This window comes from Protomyctophum bolini (genome assembly GCF_963924005.1).
Source record: "Protomyctophum bolini genome assembly, chromosome: 3".
Classification (NCBI taxonomy): Eukaryota; Metazoa; Chordata; class Actinopteri; order Myctophiformes; family Myctophidae; genus Protomyctophum; species Protomyctophum bolini.
The window spans coordinates 45,531,707-45,555,709 of NC_137864.1; the positions used below are offsets into that span (position 1 = coordinate 45,531,707).

A 24,003-nucleotide genomic window follows, 5' to 3' on the forward strand; every position below is an offset into this window, starting at 1 on the left:
TTCACACAGGTGTGATTTTACTAGATTATATCCAGGCCTGGAGGTTTGGGTTGTGTTCTAAATTACCTTGCCATGATGCAATTTCAAACGGTGAGATATCTTAATTTTAATTAAAACAAATTCAATGTCTGGTTTTGTAATGTTACTTGTCACAATCTACTTTGCATTTGTTAGTGTTCTCTAGAGAAGACTGACTCTGAGACCTGTTTCCCAATAGAATTAAGTTGATAGAATTAAGTTGGTAGAATATTTCCACGTTTTAATCAACAGAGCAACTGGAGATAGATAGCATTATGTAACTCCCAAGTATTGATGACAACAAGTTTGAGGCACCTACACAAATCTTTGCTTTAATGTACTTGACAAAATAACTTTTGTTTGTATGTAAATACAATATGTATAATATAATCTCAATTATAATAAATATAATAAATTATTGTACGTAGGTTTTAAGTTTAAACCTACTGTACTGTTTATAATGTTAAAACAAAGTTAAAACTTCTAAATGCGACGATGTCGTACGACGGTGGTGTGCGTGAAAGTAGCTGATCTACAACCTTTAACCACCTTTAACCTAGAACTGGAGAGTCTGGATTGGTCCGATGTGCTCAGGAGCTCACTAGTCGAAGAAGCATGGCTTGGCTTTAAAACCAAATTTAGATCGGTACTAAACAACATGGCTCCTCTGAGAACCATCAGGGTCAAAACCCGCTCGGAGCATGGATGAATTCGGACATACTGACTGCAATGAAAGCCAGAGACAACAAATGCTCTGAACTTCTTAAATGCAAGTCCAAGCTAGCCAAGCGCAAGCGCTTCGACAGTGATCTCCAAACCAAACTGGGCATCCTAAAAACCCAATGTAACAAGCTAAGAAACAGTGTAATTGCCACATGACCAAATCAGCCAAAAGTAACTTTATCAATGATAAAGCCGAGGAAATCAAAAACAATCCTCGGGAGCTCTGGAAGCTACTAAACAACCAACTAGGCTGTGGTCAGAAACTAAAAACCAGGTTTACTAACATAAACATCAAATCGAATAACACCCTCATCACTGACAAGCTTGATGTAGCCAACCACTTGAACATCTTCTTTACAAACATTGCAACAATGCTGATTAACAAACTGCCCTCCCACTGGGCGTTTTGGTGTAGAGCACATCAAAGCCTTCTACAAAAACCTAGGTGTTTGTAAAGATGATTTTAAAATGGCAATGGTAACAACTGAGGAGGTAAACTGAGTGCCCTCCAACCCCACAAGGCCACTGGCCATGACAATATTCCCTCCAAATTTCTCAGAGACTCAGCCATTTCCATAGCTCCAGTCATCACCCACATAGTAAACCTCTCCATCAAACAGGGAAAGGTCCCCCAAGATTTTAAACTGGCCAAAGTAACCCCCCTGTACAAAAAAGGAGTAAATTAGAACCCGGCAACTACCGCCCTATTTCTATTCTAAGCTCCATCTCGAAAGTGATGGAAAAAATAGTCTATGAACAGGTTGAAAAGTATCTTGCCACTAACAAATTGTTGAACAATCAAAGAACAAGATTCCTTTACAGGATCTCCTCACTGGTCAACAAAAACACCTTGAAGACCTTAACAGGAGTCCTCGTACAAGGTTTCTTTGACTATGCATCCACCTCTTGGTACCACAGCACCTCAAAGGCCCTTAAAACAAGGCTCCAGACCTCCCAAAACAAACTGGTCAGGCTCCTACTTGGCCTCACCCCCCGAACCCACCTCACCCCTGCCCACTTTGACAGGCTGGGATGGCTTAGGGTCGACGGCAGAGTACAGCATCTTGCAATGGGTCTGGTCCACAAGATTCGATACACCACCAAGATACCCATGTACCTGTCTAAATACTTCCTTAATGTAAACGAAGTCCACACCCACAACACCAGAGGGAGTGCAATAAACCATGTACAACCCAGATTCGGCACAAACAAGGGACTAAATTATTTGTATCTGTAAAATCTGAATCCCCCCCCTCTTTCCCCCACACTGTATATGTATTTTTTTTCCTTTTTTGCTTCCTATATGATGAATTCCTGCTCTGTTCTTTAACTACATAGAAGTGTCTATTTGTATGTCTCTAAATGTTTTGATGAATTGAACAATGTGGACCCTGTTGTAAACAAGTGTAAAGCTTAATTGGGTCGTCCACTCACAGTTAACAGTCTTTGTATTGAGTTTGTGCTTGAAATGTAATGTAATTCTGCAAACTGTTAATAAATATTTAAATCAATCAATCAAAACAAGCTCACAATGTGACGCTGACGATGGCTGACGCGACGCTTTGTGAGCTTGTAGATCGGCCACACACACCTCCGTAGAGTTATGACACGCCTTTGCCTGACGCCAGTCAGAAGTGAGTGAAAACCCCTTCAGCCAATGAGCGGCGTGCGTTCCGCGGGAGCTCGGCCAATCCCAGAGCCTTATGGCTCTGGGCCAATCAGGAGGCGTTTTGAACTTTCAACTAGCCGCGACAGAGAACTTCAGTCAGTCAGTGTTTGAAAGTTCTACTGAGAGCATCTGACTCGCGCAGAAGCGTTCCATTTTTTAACGTTTAACGTTAACTCGACAGATTGTTCTTATCGTCCATTTGTGTCGTTCAATCTGTTGTTGTCAACTGTTTAGTGTGAGTAGTTGTCGCGTTTAGTAGTGTGTGTTTTACTGTTTAGTGTGAATACTAGTATCTTCGCACTTCTTCGACATGTCTTCTTCGGGGAAATTCCGCCAACCGGTGAGTAAACTGTCTATGATGAAAAATGATTGTAAAAATAACTACATGTAGCTTGTTGCGCAGTTCTTTTTCTCGGATCGTTAACCGTTAAGCAGCATCCTTAGCAAGCGTGCTAACATGCTAACTTAACGTGCGCGTTGGTTAATGTGCCCCTGTTTAAACATCGACAGAAGCCCCATATCTTCTGGACTGGTCGACAAGCGACATGTAGGCCTAACCGTCGCTTGCCGACATTTGAGATTTGGTCTAACCGGTGTACAGATTTGGACGTCGCTTTAACGTTTAATTTACATGTCACTCGCCGAACACGACGCGTTGTCATCATTATTTAATATCTGTTCGTTTCGACAAGCGACATGTAGGCCTAACCGTCGCTTGCCGACATTTGGTGTTCGTGGCTTAATTTAAATCACATTGTATCCCGTTTTGGTTGTGCATTATTTTTAAACCTGAACGTAAAACGTAAAGTTTTTTTTAAGTTTCTTTTTTCAAACGGATGTTTGTAACGGTTTGTTTCTGAATGTCCCTGAACAGTGGTGCCTGTGGTGGATGGACGTGGAGATGGAGAACTCTGAACACATGATGGGGAAGGGCATCGTACCTGGTCAGAAGAGAGCTGCTCTTGCAGACCTTCCCAACAAGGTGGCTAACACCAAGGTAATGCATTTATTTAAAGTTTAAATAACCCTGATTCTCAACCTTTACAATGTCGGACTTCAATTTGATACTGTTTTTCCAGACACCTGCACTGCAAAATGCCTTTTAGCTTGTGTTTTTTGACTGACTGCAGCATCCTTAGCGAGTGTGCTAACTTAACTTGCGCTTTGGTTAATGTGCCCCTGTTTAAACATCGACAGAAGCCCCATTTGTTCTGGACTGGTCGACAAGCGACATGTAACAGTCGCTTTAACGTTTAAATTACATGTGACTCGCCGAACACGACGCGTTGTCATCTTTATTTAATATCCGTTCGTTTCGGCAAGCGACATGTAGGCCTAACCGTCGCTTGCCGAGTGCCGACATTTGAGATTTGGTGTTCGTGGCTTAATTTAAATCACATTGTATCCCGTTTTGGTTGTGCATTATTTTTAAACCTGAAAAGGTAAAACGTTATTTTTAAGTTGCTTTTTTCAAACTGATGTTTGTAACTGTTTGTGTTTCTGAATGTCCCTGAACAGTGGATGGACTTGGAGAAGGAGAACTCTGAACACATGATGGGGAAGGGCATCGTACCTGGTCAGAAGAGAGCTGCTCTTGCAGACCTTCCCAACAAGGTGGCTAACACCAAGGTAATGCATTTATTTAAAGTTTAAATACCCCTGATTCTCAACCTTTACAATGTCATACTTCAATTTGATACTGATGTTTTTTCAGACACCTGCACTGCAAAATGCCCTTTGGCTTGTGTTTTTTTTAACTGACTGTTAATTTAAACAAATTGTGTTTAACATTGCATGCCTCTCGCATACTCTTTGCATACCTCTAACATAAGGTTCCCTTATGTTAAGGTTCCTGGTGTACCATGGGTTGCAGACGAGGTCTGGGAGAGAATGACTAGGCACTGTAACAGGCACCTGAAACCGATGGCCAACAAAGTATCTAGGAGGGGAGAGAAGCCTGTCACCTATGTAGACACACTGCAGCGCCAGCGTGACAGCAGAGCTAAGGACAATGCAGAGCGCCTGATGCAGGATAGGAAGGTGTGGAGAGCATCCATCCTGGAGTCCAGAGTAAGTTTTTGCTGTCTGCACTGTAGAATTGTATGTCATCGCTATCAGTATTTGTATTACCGGTATGTTTTTATATAAATTAATGTCCTGCATTGTCATACAAGAGTGCCATGCAAAAGTAGCTGATCCACAAGCTTTGTGATTCACATGTTGTGAGCTTGTAGATTTGCTATTTTAAAGTAAAACTCATTTAGACCTGGGGCCAATTCATCCTTAACCTATTTTGTGTGGGAACCCTTTTTGGTGGTTACATAAATTATGTTATAATTTAGCTATTGAAAAATAGCAGATCTACAAGCTCATAGCGCAAGTGGCACGCTACGAGCTTGTAGGTCTGCTATTTTTTAAAATTCGTTAAAATGTGCCTCAAATCTATCAGAAAATTGTCATGATTTAGAAAACATTTTTCTTTAAATTTCAACGTCAGGCCTGAAAAACAAAGAGCGAGATTTTGGCAAGTGTCTGACAGTGTGCGGGCACTGTCAGACACTTGCCAAAATCTTGCTCTTTATTGGGTCAACGTTTCGGTCATTAGACCTTCATCAGGACAGACCTAACATACATTTTCAGAAGAAAATTACAGATTCTTTCCCAGATTAAAAGTATTAACAAGAACTTGTGACTAAATAATTACATTGGATCCATTTCCTGAAAGTAACAGTTAATGTTATATACTTACTGGTTTCCACCCTACAGTGACAATATACACTGCAACGGTATACTTGGACCCTTATGGAACCAGTGATTTTAAACTAAGATGCAAGTACTACAGTTTAACTTAAAAGAACTTCAAGAAGAATGGGTTTTGACTTTTTTCTCCTTCTCCTTCTCAGAGGACTGTTCCAACCAAAACAACAGTAGAGGACATTGATGCAGGAGACTCAGAGATGCCCCACCTATGTTCTGAATATGTGAAAGACATATATGCATATCTAATGGTTCTAGAGGTATGTGATGCCAAATGCATATTTATATTTACTACATGATGTGACTACGGTTGTCAGATAGTGTTTTTTTCCCACTGAACATAAACATTGTATTTCTATTTGGCTTCTAGGCGTTGTAAACAAAAAATGCACTGGGCAAATTTGCAAATAATTAGACCATCTAAAAGCTTACAAATATCGCTGCAACACATTGTGAACTTGTATGTACACTATTTTTGAACATGAAAGAGATTATGACTATTATGCAAAAAGCAAAATGATGTAATAATTGTGACCGGCAAGCCTATAATGTGGCCTGGTGTCTTGCAGCAATGTAATGAAGTGTTTTGTTTGCACAGGTAAAGCAGGCTGTGCGACCTGGCTACTTGAAGGCCTACAAGATAACTGCACACATGCGAGCTGTCTTAATCGACTGGCTAATCCAAGTTCATTCCAGGTTCCAGATGCTGCAGGAGACACTCTATCTCACAGTTGCCATCTTGGATCGTTTTCTGCAAGTAAGGGCAATGTACAATTAGTTTGTCATTTTATCTGCTCTAGTCGTCTTTTTTTTTTCTCCATTTATTTATTATTTGTTTTTAATGAGCTGTTGTGATGTATTACAGGTTCAGCCAGTTTCACCAAATATGCTGCAGCTTGTTGGTGTTGCTGCCTTGCTGCTTGCCTCAAAGTACGAGGAGGCCCAAATAGACGCCGCTGGGATCCGGGAGTTGGCTGACATCACCGACAACAACTACACCACCACTCAGATTAGACAGATGGAGCGGATGGTGCTAAGGCGTCTCAACTTTGAGCTGGGACGCCCGCTGGCCTTGCACTTCCTCAGGAGAGCATCCAAGGCTGCAAACGTGAGTCATTGTTCACATTATTTAGATTGAATTTGTGTAGAAAATAGCAAATTAGTCTAAATTAAAAATAATAAAGCATGACATCTACTGTAGCAGAGTATTTTGAGTTGTATTATGCAAGCAGGCTTTTTAATTCTTTGTTTGTTCTAGGGTACTGTGGAGATTCACATGCTGGCCAAATATTTCATGGAGTTGACGCTCCTTGACTACGACATGGTTCACTACAGGCCCTCTGAGATCGCTGCTGCTTCACTGTGCCTCTCCCAGCTGCTGCTGGATGGCCTGCCATGGGTGAGTTTAATAAAAATCAATGCATATATGTTGGCTTATTATAGACTAGAGTATGTGCGTGACATGACATCATCATACCCAGAAGTTATGCGAGATGCTTACAGAGTGGCAAAAAACCACTTTCTGGACTATCTGATTACATTAAACTCACTTTGCCACTCACTGTATGCATGCACATACCCTCTATTACAGATGGCTAGCTTCACATTTTGTCTTTTGATTAGAGTTGTTTTTCCATGGGTTGCAGACTAGTACAGAGCCGTAGTGCATTGCATATGATGATCCTAATGATTGTTTTCATGTGTTGCAGACTTCTACAGAGCAGCATTATACGACATATGATGAGGTTCACCTGAAGCCAATAATGCAGCACATTGCTAAGAATGTCATCAACGAGAGTATTACAACTTTCCAGGTGAGTTGGCAAACAAAGGCACTAGGGTTGGGGTTCTTATAAATTTTGGTTAGATGGCATGTTGGATTTGTTTACCAGGCATCCTTAGTTTAAATGTTTTTTTTGTATATATATTAATTATAATGTTCAGACCGATGCTTGGTTTACCCATGGTCCTAGATTACTGAGTCACCAGCTCTCTGCGTGTGATGTATGTGCTTAATTTAAGTTCCTCTGGACACAGAGCATCTCCCAATAATTATAATGGCCTTAATTGTAAATTGGAGTATAATGCTGTAAGATGTTGTTGTAGATTAATACTAAAATATATATTCTCCACTAGGGTCAGTATAATGTAGTAGCATTATAATAGAGTTAGATAAGGATGTTTAAATGTGTCCCTCTCCACTAGGGTTACTATAATGTAGTTAGTATAATGGAGTAAGATGTGTCTAAATACATAAATTCTAATTCTAGTTTTCCCTCTCCCTATAGGCTGTCAAGGAGAAGTACTCAGGGAGCAAGCTGATGAATGTCACTCGCCTTTCTGAGCTGCAGTTATCTGCTGTGAAGAGCCTAGCTGCTCCCCTGCTTGGCAAGAACTGCGGTTGAAGCAGACGTGTTTCCTTTCCATCTGCCTTTTTTATTTTTTTATGGGACGAGAGAGCCTACACAAAATAAAAGACTGGCCCTGTCCGGGGCCTGGGCAGAGGCTTTTGTGCTGGTTCTGGACAACCGGCGATCCGACGGACTCGACACCGAACACTGCACTCCCTGTGGTGGTGTGTAACGTCTTTGTCAAATTTGAAGTCTGTGGTGCAAAAGCTTCTCGAGTTATGTGGATTACAGACGCATGTACACACTGAGACATGGTGCATTTATATTAGTACTCCCAACTGGTCAATTACAACTGTGCTAGTCAACCCTTGCTGTAATGCATCTGCGGCCCATCATGGTCATACCAATGAATTGGTTATTGTCGTTGTTTTGAACATTGTAGGCATTGTATCGTTTGTTCTAAGAGAAAGTGATGTGGCCTGATGTCACTTATTTATTCACCTGTGATCTGCTCATTATGTTCTCTTCACGTTGTGTGAATGAAGCCTTTTAGTAACTTAATCACAGTTTTCGTTCACTGAGGTGAACTATAGGTGGAAAATTGACTTTACTGTGCGTTTCCTTTTTTATTTATTTTTAAAGAGTAGTCCGTTTTCAATTTTTTTTCCAAATGATATTTTCTAGCTTGCTCTTTTAGAATTTTGCGAGTGGCCTCTGGGTCATCTTAAGTTAAATAGCCCTGATCTACAAGTGTGTTGGGAGTTGGGACCTTGTACACTAGTGTACAGCTTGTTTGTATGTGTACTTGTCATGTACATGTTTGTTGTGTAAAAGACAATGCAACATTTATATTAATGTTCTGTGTACCATCAAATATGTGTATGTAAATAGCAATGGATTGTAAATATCTGAATGATCAAATGTATATATGTAAATAGCAAAGGCCTATGAATTCTGTAAATGCCAATTAATTAAATGATCAGTTTGAACCATGAGAATTGTGTCTGACTCCTTCAGTAGTATAGTGATGTTTAAAACGTTGTGGCACTGGGTGTAATACACATGTCCATGAAACCTCCACCTAGTTTACTAATGTATTCCCCCCCCCCCCACATTTAATTAATAGAATAGACAAGTGGTTCCTATTGGTGTGCCTTGGGATTGTGACGCATGCATTATTGCAATATACTGCATATGTTTACATAAGTATTTTGTGCACAGCACACCCATTTCCCAATGCAGAGGCAAATTCTGTACCCACAAACCAAGGATAGTTTCACCACTTTCAACCTTGTGTCCTTAAGGCATTTCTTTATGCACTTTTTACCTCTTCCCCCCCCCCCCCCCAAAAAAAAACAAGATCTACAAGCTCATATTGTACCATACTGAGCTTGCAGATCCCCTATTTTCGCTATAAATAAGTCTGGTGTTGTGCACAATAGACGGCAGCTGGGTGGTATACTATATATACCACACGCACTCATACTTATTGTACACTGGTTCTCAACACCAGGTCGCCAATAAATGGACTCTTATAGTTTATAAATAATAGTGTAGATTTGCGTACCAGAGATGACATTGATGTATAAAATACTGTCAGGATTTCAAAGGCCTTAATAAAATATCTGCCATAATCTGCAAGAAACGCAATTGGTTTTAGTGCAAAGTTTGAAGGCAAGACACCAGACTGATAGTGGCAGGGCAACCCCATGTGTAGTGGTAGTATACTGCCACCTAGTGTCCAAGATACACCTACTTTAGTTACAACTATTGCTGCACTACATAATTCAGTGTAGGCTACTGTATAGAACTATGTGTTGGAGTTCAAAGCTTAATTTGTATCTAATTCCTGTCCTTCAAATGCCACTCAAGAATCGGAATGAGTGTTTTCTTTTGAATAGGCTACAAACACGAATAATTGAAAAACACCAAGTTGCTAGGCAACATAATTTCATCAGTATCATGCCTCTATATTTTTCGCATATCTCTTAAATATCATTCTTCCACAAATCGTAAACAGAAATCATCCGTTTTGACACTTGCTTTGCACTGCAAGTTTTGACCTGTACAGTCTGGAAACAAGACATCAAATTAGTATGTTTTTGATGTTCATAATTGCCCATACTGTATCAATACATATAGAAACCATTATAAACAATGCTTTGTTTTGTAATGTTTGCATTGTTTTGCATGTTGTAAGACAGAGAACTATACAATACTACACCACTGGTTCTCAACGTAGGGTCTGGGGACCACCAGGGGGTCCAAATGTTATGGTGGTCTGTAAAATCAACACAGTGTAGGCTATTGTGTGTCCCAAAGAAAATGGGCCCTGCCGTGGCCCTGATGCATACCAAACTGGGGTCAATGAAATTAAAGTGTTTGAGCATCAATGAACTACAATGGACATTCTTTGATGTGAGCTGGGAGTGATTTCCATAGGGGGGGGGGGGGGTTGCCCCATGTCACTGGTGCTGTTGTTTGTCTGGACTCTTATCTGTGACCATCAGCGATGCTGGTTTGGGGTACAACCTCCCCTGACAGGGTCAACCATATTGACCCTGTCAGGGTTTGAACCGCCACCCACCAGTATCGCTGTCAAGGTCACTGAGTCACTCAAGCCTCTCCACCACGGCAAGGTCACAGCAATAGGAGAGGATTTTTTTTTTTTTTTTTTTTTAATATATTTAGCCAGCTCAAGTCTGAGCTCAAAATCAATTATTGGGTGCAATACTGGAGCCCATGAGCAAGTTCCTTTATCGACCATGTTCCCACACAGCCATAATATAGGCTATAGACTAAAACTGTCACTCTGGAACTCCATTGGGTGCAATACTTCAATACATAAAGTTCCATTATTTTTGCCAGCTCAAGTCTGCTCTCAAAATGTCACTCTGACACTTATATTGGGTGCAATACTGGAGCCCATGTCACGAGCAAGTTCCTTTATCGACCATGTTCTTTAAACCATAATATTAGACCTCACAGCTGGTTCGGTGCAGATCGCAGGGAGTGCAGGTTTCCTCCGGAACTGGGTCTGGGTGAACCAATGGTGGCGCTTTATGTCCGGGATGGAGATGCGCCCCTCTGGACTGGCCAGTAGTAGTTTAAACAGCAGACTAAGTGGTGCGAGATGGATTTCGTCCCAAGGTGTCAACTTGAAGTAAGTTTTCTTCTCGAGCCAGTGTAGATACTCCTGACATGTGTCGCTGGCCTGATCCCAGGGCAGCTTTCCGGTCAGCATGGCGGTCAGAACCACCCCACAGGACCACAGATCTGCAGGCGGGCCTCTGTACCCCGTCTGGTACGCGAGAACCTCGGGGGCCACGTACGCAAGTGACCCACAGCACCGGCTGAGGAGACGCTCGCTGCCGCCACGACGGAACACGGCTGCGAAACCGAAATCTGTCAGCTTCAGGTGGTCTCTCTCGTCCAGCAGGATGTTCTCGGGCTTGATGTCTCTGTGCGTGACGCCCAGACCGTGCATGTACTCCACTGCCGCCATCAGCTGCACAAAATACTTGTGAGCTTGTGGCTCTTCCAGCCCCACGCCTTGCGGTATGCGGTCGAACAGGTCTCCTCCACTGCAGTACTCCAGGAACAGATAGGCCGTCGGGCCGTCGGTCCGCTGGCCAAGGAAGCGTACGATGTTGGCGTGTTTGACAGCCTTGTGGATGTAGATCTCCTGCTTGATGTCAGCGCTGCACTGTTCGTTATGGGAGGTGTCCACCACCTTCACGGCAACAGTCTCCTTAGTCTGTTTGTTGACCAGCATTCTGACCTCTCCAAAGGTTCCCTGGCCTAACACCTGGAGCACCGTCCAACCCTGTGGCGATTTCATCATGTTGGAGCTGGAGATGAATTCCATAATGAGAAGTTGTATGATCACTATACAAAGTATACATCTTAAATACCCCACTCCGCCCCGCCTCAAACAGCGACCGGTGTCCACAAAGCCGCGTGGCCTCCATAGCAACCGCGCGTTCCTAGTGTAGGATACATAGCGCGCGGCTTCCATAGCAACCGCGTTGCTAGTGTAGGATACATAGCAACCGCGCGAGGCTTCCATAGCAACCCGCGTTGCTAGTGTAGGATACTACATAGCAACCGCGCGCGGCTTCCATAGCAACCCGCGTTGCTAGTGTAGGCCTACATGGCAGCACGTAAACAAGCAAAGCATGCGTTAATTTATCAACGTTATAATAATAATAATAATAATAATAATAATAATAATAATAATAATAATAATAATAATGTATTATTGTTAGTCTATGGTGTTGCTGTATGTGTGCCTTTAAGGTCAAGCCGGGGGGGAGCATGCAGTTCCGGGGTTAGGCCGGAAGCACGTTGGCTAGTTTTGGGGGTTTGTTGTGTTGTTAGCAGATTTCTGTGCTGCTAGCACAGGTGAGAGTCCCAGCCATTCATTTGCCATTCTGACTGCGTTTGCCTCGTTATTTGATTAAAGTAAATTAATTGAAAGAAGGTTGACGTTTGATGAGACGAACCGAATCCCACTCGGCATTACAATAATAATAATATAAAGTTGTTGGCGGTGCACCGGTGGTAACGCCAACCATTTGGCAGAATGAGATCGACCATGATGCAGCTAATTGTTTGTGCTTCAAGGTGAAGTTATTGAACGTTTCGTTTATATCAAAACATACAACAATGTGTTATGTCGTTACTCGTTCCCCCTATATTGTGATTAGTTTTGTCTTATTGGCCATGTCTCATTTGTGGATTAATTCATTTGTAATGAGTCCAGTTCCAGTATAAAGACAGTGAATGAGTGTACTGTATGTGTTTCGACGTGCAGGGACAGAGCTGGATGTTGTGAAGCGTCTGTTGTTGAAGAGCAGTGGAGGCAGCCCCCCTCATTCTCATCATCATCATCATCATCATTTATTTAACTCACGACCATGATCACATGGTTTGGAGCACAGATTCATAAAAGTATACAATCGGAAGTATACAATACATTACAGATTACACGATATACATTGACATATCGGAAGGCTTTCCCTATTTGTACAGTGGAAGAAAAGCACCCAATTTATAGATTACTTTTTGTTTTTCAGATTTTAGTAATGCAATTAATTTAAACATAGAAGGGTGGGTAAAAAAATAAAGTGGCAGGTAGCACACTGCCTGCCTGTCCCTAAGAAGGCCAGTGTCTGTGGACACCAGGACCATGCCTGATGGCTACAACACAGGCCAGTGTTGATTTTGACAGCTAATTTTGATTTAGTTTTGTTAATCCTGTTTTTTTATTTGTTGATGAAATTGTCAATATATTTAGTTTTAGTCATAGTTTAGTTTTCATTTAGTTTCCATTTAGTTTTCGTCAGTGAAAAAAGGACGTTGATGAACATCTTGTCTTACGGTAGTATTAGTCGACAAAATCAAGACTGTAAGAAGGCCAGTGTGTGGACACCAGGACCATGTCTAGTCTGATGGCTCCAACACAGGTAGCAGCAACAGACCTAATTCATTATACAATTTTGGCATTTAGCAAGCAGATGCTCAATATTTGCAAACTGTTAATCATAATCAAGGGAGCGTAGGGAGAGGGCACATATGGGGCTAGAATGAGTGAAACAGCTAGCGTAGCAACCAGGACAGGCAAAGCATTTACTACCTACCTCACCTTAATCCATGAGGATATGATCCACGAGGAATATTGAAGGCTAATATCCACACAATCTTTGGCTTCGGTGTATAAACTCACTAATAAAGGCTCAGCTAAGTGGCTAACGTTAATTCACGTTTTTTCAGCCCAGATCCAGTTTAATAGCAAACTAGCCCCTCTCGGGACCCCCATAAAGTTTTCTGACATTTGGATGTTTAAAGACGTAAACATCCAAATATCAGAAGCCTTTACGGGGTCCCGAGAGGGGCTAATGGCAAACATGATCATAAAGTACATTATAATCATAAACATAATTGTTTGCTTTTCGTTGTTAAGTGTTCCTCAGGACCCCCATAAATTGATGCACCCCCATTTGGAAGTATGTAAATGCCAGGGGCCTCCATAAGGAAGAGTTGTGTTGAGAATGAGATATTTCTAACTATAGTGATGGATCCAGTGATATAGATCCATGTCATCATCCAGAAACCCAGAAAACTGGTTTTAGCCAATTTCTTCAACTGGTATGGCTACCAAAACATGATTATATATTATACTATATATATATAGTATTTCCTTATTAGCTTGTTTATGAAACACAGTTAGCTCTAGTGTAATCGATGGGGGTTATGGACTAAAATGTTTCAGTCATGAGATTTTATTTATGGAGACTCGCCTGAGAATCCCTGTCATAGTCCATTTAATGTATACGGAACTGGAAACCGCAGTAGCAAACACCTGAGTTAAAGTTAGTCAATGATGATTAATTGTTCCTTTTTTAGGTGGGAAGCCAACAAGGATCCTCACCATGGAGCATGGAGAGCATCGCCTAAAAACGGGTATTACATCACTGCATCTTTACACAGGCCTGTCACAACTATTACATCATTGCCTAATCACAGTTATATGAGATAATTGCAGTTATCGTTTCCATGTCGTAAATAGCAGATCTACAAGCTCACAACATGTCACGTTTCTTATCTGCCCTCTTTGTTTACAATGCCTAGAAGGCAGAAAGGCATGTACATTTGTATTCATATGTTCCATTGTTCAATGCCAAAACACTTAGATCGTTAATCATAGTTATTTGTATGACAATTAATCGTCAAAGGTTCATGATCGTGAGAGTCCTCGGACTGAGACAGATTCTACAAATGCCTTCTAAACCAGTAGTTCTTTCGTTCTACTTTTGACCCTTCTGGCGTAGTGATACTGGACACAAAAAGTAGTTTCATGTGACAGAGGGGTCAAAGACAAGTTGAACGAAATGTGCGCTATATGGGAGAAATAGGTCAACAATACAAATGCACCACCAATACACCAAAACCCTCATCAGCTCTACCTGGCACAAATTGGTTATAACCCCAGACTGGGCTAAAACAGGAGAGGCGAGAAGGTTCGTCAGACATTTATTAACCCAATTTGTGTCCAAGACGTCTCCAGACATCCTTAGAATTATCAAACTCTACATAACTATGCTTCACACCTGCTTCTATTTACTGTCCAGTGCAGCTGCTGCATGGCCAGGATGGAGAAAAACGTTTGTTTTGACAGCTAAACAATTGATATTTTAGAACACAAAACCGAGATGATACGATTCAAGCGATTAGAAAGCTACTTCTGTGTCCGGGGAGAACACACCATTAATAAGAAACTCTCAGGTTCTGGCAACAGATTTGGGATAGATGATTTGGTTTACAAATCTGTGTACAGAAACGCTCCTGATGCTTTTATTGATGTTCATTCATTTCATTGATAAGATAGACCTACAAATTGAAGCACTGCTGTCATTTCATGTTGTAATAAATATGCATATTCAAGGCCAATAATTATTGCTTTTATTTTAAGATTATTTATTTCCAATTTGAAATTGCACTATAAAGTCTGGGGTTGGTCAAATATTTTGATCTGATCTTAGTCACATTTCTTATGAAAGCAATATGGTATTATTTTGACAGACAGGTTTGGGCTGCATAATGTAACTGTTTTTATATTGTCCAGTAGAGATCACCAGCGATTCCTAAATGGCAATAGTGGAAGACATTCTATATTTTTAAAGATTTTATTACTTGTTTTTAAAGCTTACACCTGTAATGTACTCCCTACAAGCCTGGCCGCTGCCTGAGACCATCTAGCAAAACCCTATTGAAGGTTCCAAAATCTCGACAGGCGACCGGGCCTTTGCCGTACGGGCCCCTCGGCTATGGAACTCACTGCCTGAGGATCTCAGGCTGGCAAACTCAGTATGCTCTTTTTGTGTGTGTGTGTGTGTGTGTGTGTGTCAGCATGAGACTTTCAGGAGGTGGTTGGTGGTGGATGATAAGGTGACTCCTGTGGCACTGTGGGCCTGCTGCACTGTGCAACAACCAGAGCAAAGTGACATTCGGTGAAGACACATCTGATCATGGCTACCGTCTGTCCACATCCCAGGGTTCATCACTCACCAGGGACACATTTCAAAAGGTGGGGAATCATAATGTGAATGCTGTTGCATGTGGTATGGTGACTATCGTTGATCCAGCAGCTTTTATTTTCACATTATTTCCTGTATAAGTTCTGCTTAGACTTGAAAATTAGCTTTATATTAGATTGAAAAAGCCAACATGGTGAACTGTGTGTGTCTTATTTATGGCGTACACTAGACTACAGTACTGTATTTTGTGCCTGACCACAATGTTATTTAGATCACGTCAGGAGACAGATGCTAGGTTTGATGTTTACCTGGCTGGTATCCTAGTTGATTTTGAAGCACTAGATTGTTCACTTTGCACTCTATATGACCATTTACTGCCATTTAACTATGCTTTATGCCATCTTCTGTGACTTCGTACTTGTAAATCACTCTGCTATATGCCTAAATTATATTTGTCTATGTTTGTCTTGTCACCAGTCGGCAACAAACTTATTTATTTTCTGTTTCATGCTTTTTGAAACTATAATTGGATGTAATGATGGCAGTCAATGGGTTTCTAATCGGCTGAAACCTTGCCAATATGTGAAGTCGCACGCAGGCTGCTCACAAAAAGTCAGAGATCCACATCCACACTGTTGCCCATGTGACTCCTGAGATTGCATGATTTGTTTTTAGTTTTAATCTTAAGGCTATGTTGTATGGTAAAGGAGTCCATTTGCACTGATTTGAAAAGTGTAGATAATAATAGTTCCTGGAGAAAGGATAATGTATTTTAATATTTAATGTTCAAAATCTATAATTCATGGCAATTTGTGATATAGGCCAGAAAAGTAGTAGTTTAATAAATAATGGAATTTGGAAACTGGGCGGCAATTATGTAAAGATGCATGACTGATGAGTCATCGATGCATGACTCATAGTCATTGATTTAAACATGTCTTTGTGCCCTGTCATAGACGGTGCCTCAGCCCTGAAGACGTTTTTCAACGAGACTGCAAAAATGTCTGCTGCTGATCGTGTCAAATGTCTAGAGAAGAATAAGGTAACACATTTCATTTAGTTATTGAATATAAAGTAGTAAGTAGCCTTGCCGAGCCATGAGGCCAGGAGCCTATCTCCTGTTTCTGTAGCGTAGTACACCCCCTGGACATGAAGCTAGTATGTCGCAGGGACTTACCCCCAATCCAACCCTTGATGCTGAGTGTCAAGCAGGGAGGCACTGGGTCCCATTTTTAGAGTCTTTGTTATGACCCGGCCGGGGATTGAACCCCAACCTCCCAGTCTCAGGGCAGACACTCTAACCACAAGGCCACTGAGCTATTGAATATAAGTTAACATCTTTATTTTTAGTCTGAATATGAACGTGCCATCCCTTGCAGAGACGTACAGGAACTGATTTTGCTGCTCATAAAATCATATACGTAGTTATATTAATATAGCATAAAATATGTTCAATAGTAATGAGCACCGGGTGGCTATGGGTGTTTTTTACTCTGTGTTTGTACAGTTTTTGGAGTTAAATTAACACTGGAGGCTCCATGTGTACATTCTTTCTGTATGTGCCTGCAAACAAAGCAAGCCCCTGACTTTTTGAGTCACAACTTCGATTAGAAAGATACTTCTGTGTCTGGGGAGAACACATCATTTAAATCATTCTGACCTGAGATCAGATTCTAAAAATGTCTTCTACATCCTGACAGTTTTCTGAAAAAGCTATGTTTCTATGTCAGTCGTTCTTCGATTTTTCAAAAATAGCAGACCTACAAGCTCGTAGCGTGCTACGATAAAAGATAAGATAGGCCTACAAATTGAAGCACTGCTGTCATTTAATTTTGTAATAAATATGTATATTCAAGTTTATCTTAGTCCTATTTCTTATGAAAGCCTAGTTTAAATACAGTATTTTTTTGACAGACAGGTTAGGGCTGCATAATGTAACTGTTTTTACATTGTCCAATAGAGGTCACCAGAGATTCTTAAATGGCCATAGTGGAAGACATTCTATTGATTGATATGCACACGAGGCAAGGTGCTACCTAGGTGCAACTTCCCATAGACAGCCCATTCATCCAAACAGAAAAGTCCTATTTAATTGGGCATGCCTGACACAGAACTCCATATATAGGAATAAAGGGACACAGAGAGACAGATGCAGAAATCTCCATATATGGGCATAAGAGGGACACAGACAGACAGATGGGTGGAACGGGTCTTGCATAGCCGGGTGGGTCATGGATCTCCAACTTCCATCGTTACAGACTCTGTGCTCTACAGCCGGACACCAGTCTAGTATCTATAAATGCACTCTGTACGTACGTATGTCTGTAATCCACGTAACTCGAGAACCATTCGTCCCACCGACTTCAAATTCGACACACACGTTCCCTGACATCACGCTGACTCAGCCAGCTCAATAGAATAAATTAGATAAATTGGCTAATTGCGAACGCAATGAGCACTTACTATGAGACCTAGCAGATCATGTCTGTGTGTCTGTCTGTCTGTCTGTCTGTCTGTCCCGCTATCCAAATATGGAGTGTGTTGCATCAGCAATCACTCAGCTCCATATATGGGCACAAAAGGGGCAAGGTCCACTCAGCTCCATATATGGGCACAAAAGGGGCCAGGTCCACATATACAGTAACAGCGGGACAGACACACAGACAGACAGACATGATCTGCAGGGTCTCAGCTGCGTTCGCTTCCCGCGTTTGCGCGTCTTACTGGTATATTCACTCTTGTGCATGCCTGACACAGAACTCCATATATAGGAATAAAGAGACACAGAGAGACAGATACATAAATCTCCATGACATCACATTTGTGACGTCAGACAAGAACTCTGTCAACCAATATATGTGTATGTGAGGCAGTGACAGAGAGCTGGTGACAAATTTGTATTTCTATCTAAATGGACAAGAAACAAGGTAAAGGGAAGAAGGGGAACCGTGAGGACGAGGGTCCGGGTGAAATAGTCAAGGAACAAAAAAAGGCGGGTGACATGGAGAAGATCAAAGATCAGACAGAAGAGAAGGCTCTTCCTCCTGTCCTCGTTTCCTCCGACTCTGGGTCTCATTCTCACCAAAAGACCACGGGAGACAAGAACACGGACAAGAACAAGACCATGGGAGACAAGGACAAGAAGAAAGGACCAAGTAAAGCCTCCGTGAAACACATGAAGGAAGCACTGGCCAAGATTGAAGAGGAGAAGGAGCGAGTGAAGAGAGAGGAAGAGGAGGAACGGAAGAGATTAGAAGAGCAGGAACAACAGAGACTGGAGAAGGAGCGTCTTGAACAAGAGAGGAAAGAGAAGAGGAAACAAAAGGAGAAGGAGAGGAGGGAGAGACTGAAGAAAGAAGGAAAATACCTCAACAAGGCTCAGAGAGAGGACAGAGCCAAAGCCGAGGCTAGGCTCAGAATATTACAGGCTCAAGGTGTTAAAGTGCCATCCAAGGACTCTGTGTCAAAGAAGAAGCCAGTGCATGGAGATAAGAGGAAGAAACGGATAATCATTGCTACAAACACGCCTAAAGAAACTTCTGATGTGACATCTCTGCTCTCTGAGGCTCTGGAACCTTTTCCCATTGAGACAGAGACCGTAACCACTCCAGTGGTGGACAAACCAGATACAGAGGTGGATGACTGGGAGGCCAAGACCAACAGCGATGATGATAACTGGGAGGCCCTAGCCAGCAGCGATGAGGAGAAAGATTTAAGGAAGGGCCACATTGAGGTGAAGGAAACATCTGCTTCCGCTCAGCCCAAACAGTCCAATGCTCCCAGTGAGGCAGAAGGTGATGCTGAGGATGACGAGAAGAGCAATGAGGAAGAGAAGAAAACGGTGGAGAAGGGGAGATTAGAGCAGCAGGGTAAAAAAGGAAAGAAGAGCAAACAGCACAGCAGATCAATAGAGAAACATGCCGAGAACATTTGTAACGTCGACCTGGACAAGCTGAGAGCTCCTGTCGTGTGTGTGCTAGGACACGTAGACACCGGAAAGACAAAGATCCTGGACAAGTTTCGTCACACTAAGGTGCAAGACGGCGAGGCAGGAGGAATAACCCAGCAGATTGGGGCCACCAACGTTCCTCTGGAAGCCATTATAGAACAGGCAAAGATTGTTCCAAGTTTTGACAAAGACAACGTTACGATTCCTGGAATGCTGATTATTGACACACCTGGACACGAGTCATTCCGAAACCTGCGTAACAGTGGCAGTTCTCTGTGTGACATCGCCATCCTGGTTGTTGACATCATGCATGGGCTGGAAAAACAGACGCTGGAGTCCATCAATCTGCTGAAAGAGAAGAAGTGTCCCTTTATAGTCGCTCTCAACAAGATCGACCGTCTGTATGAGTGGAAGAAGAGCCCCGAGACAGATGTAGTTACTACACTGAAGAAACAAAAAAGAAACACGAAATGTGAGTTTGATCGGCGAGCCAAGGACATCATTGTACAGTTCGCTCAGGAGGGTCTGAATGCTGCATTGTTCCATGAAAACGAAGACCAAAGAACGTTTGTGTCGCTGGTCCCCACCTCGGCCCACACCGGAGACGGAATAGGCAACCTGATTGCTCTGCTGGTGGAAGTCGCACAGACCAAGTTAGCGAAGACATTGGCTCACAGTGACGAGCTCAGCGCTCAGGTCATGGAGGTCAAAGAAATACCTGGAGAAGGAACCGCGATAGATGTGATTCTGATTAATGGTTCTCTAAGAGAAGGACAGACCATCGTCGTTCCAGGAGTAGATGGACCAATCGTCACACAGATAAGAGGACTTCTCCTGCCTCCTCCTATGAAGGAGCTCAGAGTCACAAACCAGTGTGTGCAGCATAAGGAGGTTTGCACGTCTCAGGGAGTGAGGATTACTGGTAAAAACCTGGAGAAGACTCTGGCAGGACTTCCCCTGTTTGTAGCACATGGAGAAGATGAGATCCCGGCGCTAAAGAAAAAGCTTGACAAGCTGATTGTGAAGACAATTAATGCCATTGCTTTTAAAAAGGAGAAGAAGGGAGTTTATGTCCAGGCCTCCACAATGGGATCACTTGAGGCCTTGCTGGATTTCCTGCACACTTCTAATGTACCTTACGCTGGGATCAACATTGGTCCTGTAGACAAGAATGACATCGTGAAGGCTTCCACCATGCTAGAACACGACCCACTGTATGCAGTGATCCTGGCATTTGACGTTAAAGTGGGGAGGGACATGCAGGAGATGGCAGACAGTCATAGAGTGAGGGTGTTCTCCGCGGACATCATATACCATCTGTTTGACGCCTTCACCAAGTACAGAGTGGACTACACGAAGGCTAAACAAGAAGAGTTCAAACATATAGCAGTGTTTCCAGCAAAGTTGAAGATTATTCCTAATTCCGTCTTCAAATCCAGGGATCCCATATTAATCGGTGTGACTGTGGAGGCCGGAATCCTGCGACTGGGCACCCCGCTGTGCGTCCTACTGGGCCCCCCGCTGTGTGTTCCTGCCAAGGGCTTAGTGGTCATCGGTATAGTAACCGGCATTGAGGTGAATCGTAAGCCCATTGACTCTGCCCAGAAGGGTCAGGAGGACATTTGTGTGAAAATTGACCCCATGCCTGGAGAGTCTCCCAAGATGGTCGGACGGCACTTTGAAGAGACTGATTGCATCGTCAGCAGGCTCAGTCGAGAATCCATCGATGCTTTGGAGAAATGGTTCCATGATGACATAGTGAAGTCTGATTGCCAGCAGCTCATCAAGGAACTCAAAGGGACCTTTGGGATTATCTGAGACCCTGACCACTGCCGGACGAGAGTCACGACAAGACCCCCACACACTCCTGTAGAGGCCTGTTCATTTTGGGATCATATGAGACCCTGACCACTGCTGGACGGAGGGCCGAGACCACCTGTAGAGGCCTATTCATACTCTAGTTCCAGGTACATGTCCTTAAAACTATATTATTGCATACAGACGTGTAGCATCTATAAGAGCATTATATTTTATGTTTTAAAACCAGAACCCTTGAGGGAAGTCTTCAGGTTGACTAAGTGGCAATGGAACATGTAACTGTTCCTGGCTCTGGGATTGAATGATGTTGTGAATCTACAGTTTGCATGTTGTGTTGTTTCTGCAGTTGAAGGTATGTGAGTTGTAACAGGGAACAGTATGTTTGTGTGTGGCTCTTGATCACTTCAATAATCCTATGAGTGAATTTTCTATTTCCATTTGGTTCGAGATAAAGGTTTTGGGCTTTGACAGGGTGGCTGTATTGCTTCATGACTGGCATAATGACAAAGAATGGCCTTATACTGTATGTAGGCCTTTTCTTTCTTTGCCAGCCAAGTCTATGGACTTTAAAGGTTTCATGACATAGTAGTTTTTGTTTTTGTTTTAGGTTTTATGACTTCAATTACACCCACCCAACCTGAACATTGAACATTCAGTTTGAGCCCAAAAACTGAATGTTAAAAGTGCAATCTTTGGGGTGCAATTGAGCTCAGAAAAGAAGAAATAAGAACAATTACAAACACCTTTTTTTAAATGTCACAATCCCTTTAATGTTTGATTGGGTCAGATGCAATAAATGGCAAAGAAAACAACCGGCTCTAACAGACTCCAAAACATGTCACCACCATACTTTTCTGTTCTAATAATACAAAAAAAGAACAGGTCAACAGCAAATAGAACAATGGGACCATCTGGCAACTTTTTAGTTGCTTTCCTCTTCGTCCGAAGGATGTGAGCCTTGGCCTGGGCTCTATAGGAAAGGGAGATGACATCATCGTGACATCAGCCCACATATATGGTGCCCAGGTCATTGTGATTTATTTGTTAAAGTTCATCCCATGCAAAAGCTACCGCACTCGCCCAGCAATCTGACACCACCCAGGCGGATGTGTGCGCACGCCGATCTGCCCCAGCAATACGACCTCCACACTCTGATCTGCCCCAGCAGTACGACCTCCACACTCTGATCTGCCCCAGCAGTACCACCTCCACACTCTGATCTGCCCCAGCAGTACCACCTCCACACTCTGATCTGCCCCAGCAGTACCACCTTCACACTCTGATCTGCCCCAGCAGTACCACCTCCACACTCTGATCTGCCCCAGCAGTACGACCTCCACACTCTGATCTGCCCCAGCAGTACGACCTCCACACTCTGATCTGCCCCAGCAGTACCACCTCCACACTCTGATCTGCCCCAGCAGTACCACCTCCACACTCTGATCTGCCCCAGCAGTACGACCTCCACACTCTGATCTGCCCCAGCAGTACGACCTCCACACTCTGATCTGCCCCAGCAGTACGACCTCCACACTCTGATCTGCCCCAGCAGTACGACCTCCACACTCTGATCTGCCCCAGCAGTACCACCTCCACACTCTGATCTGCCCCAGCAGTACGACCTCCACACTCTGATCTGCCCCAGCAGTACGACCTCCACACTCTGATCTGCCCCAGCAGTACGACCTCCACACTCTGATCTGCCCCAGCAGTACGACCTCCACACTCTGATCTGCCCCAGCAGTACGACCTCCACACTCTGATCTGCCCCAGCAGTACGACCTCCACACTCTCACGGAGAAGTCTGCCGACGAGCGGCGCCGTCGTCTGGCCAGAACTAGAGTTCTCAACAGGCCCGAAAGTTAAGGCCCGGCCCTACCTGGGCCCTCATCAAACCCTGTACATTCAATACACTGCCCCCCTTTAGGGCGAGGTCATGGTGCATGTAGCTGCTGCAAATCAACTCACAATTCGTCTTTGCACAGTTTCATCTGCCCGTGTACACTAGAGCTTTAAATATAGTTTAGACTTACGCCCGGATCTTCTTCCTCTTCTTATGGATGTTCTCCATCAGGATGCGTTTGTTTTGAAAAGAGTTTCATTTTATTTCCAGGTACAACTTGTGGTACCTGTAAGAGCAGATCATTATTAGCAACCCATCAAGACAACACACAAACACCTTCAAAAATGTACTTTCTACAACAACCAAAAACATGAACTTTGGTTGGAAAAAGAAAGTTGTCCTTTAATATGCAACAGTAATTCTGTTCATAACGGTGTCATAAACTTACGTGTGCTTGTCAATCTTCCCACAGTCCCTGTAGCGACGCAGAAGGCGACGCTGGATCCTCATGCGGCGCATCCAGAGCAACTTATGTGGCATACGGCCATTCGCTGTACCCTTTCTTTTACCTAGGAAAGTATTCATTAGCCATATATACAACTTTAACAGTGCCACTAGTGAGACTTCTTTTCTAAAATTAATCAAGTGTATCTTCGAGTCTAAATAGCCATTTATTCAGCCTGAATATAGGAATGTCACATTAAGTTATTGCATTATGCCATTGAGACTAACGACATCAGATTTAACCTACCGACACCCTTGTGCCGTCCCTTGCGACATGCCAGTGTGTTTTTGCTGCAGCGGGCACGGGAGTGCACCATGACCGGTTTGCGGAT

At 43.0% G+C, this 24,003-nt stretch overlaps 3 protein-coding genes across 3 annotated transcripts; 2 read left to right on the forward strand and 1 right to left on the reverse strand.

Moving 5' to 3' along the window:
* Positions 1-2,720: 2,720 nt before the first annotated feature.
* On the forward strand, positions 2,721-7,776 carry LOC308312472 (G2/mitotic-specific cyclin-B2-like; the record flags this gene model as incomplete). The annotated part of the gene is made up of 10 exons (XM_080759079.1): positions 2,721-2,750; positions 3,285-3,425; positions 3,950-4,039; positions 4,259-4,480; positions 5,314-5,427; positions 5,766-5,924; positions 6,033-6,275; positions 6,426-6,566; positions 6,877-6,981; positions 7,456-7,776. The coding sequence occupies 10 exons, from the start codon at positions 2,721-2,723 to the stop codon at positions 7,570-7,572; spliced, it is 1,362 nt and encodes a 453-aa protein (XP_080615205.1). The 3' UTR covers positions 7,573-7,776.
* Positions 7,777-10,480: 2,704 nt separating this feature from the next.
* LOC308312474 (serine/threonine-protein kinase Chk1-like) lies at positions 10,481-11,587 on the reverse strand (the record flags this gene model as incomplete). Its single annotated transcript, XM_080759081.1, has 1 exon — positions 10,481-11,587. One exon carries the CDS (start codon positions 11,585-11,587, stop codon positions 10,481-10,483), a length of 1,107 nt encoding a protein of 368 aa, XP_080615207.1.
* A 6,881-nt stretch (positions 11,588-18,468) lies between these two features.
* LOC308312475 (eukaryotic translation initiation factor 5B-like) lies at positions 18,469-21,324 on the forward strand (the record flags this gene model as incomplete). Its single annotated transcript, XM_080759082.1, has 1 exon — positions 18,469-21,324. The coding sequence occupies one exon, from the start codon at positions 18,469-18,471 to the stop codon at positions 21,322-21,324; it is 2,856 nt and encodes a 951-aa protein (XP_080615208.1).
* Between the last annotated feature and the right edge of the window lie 2,679 nt (positions 21,325-24,003).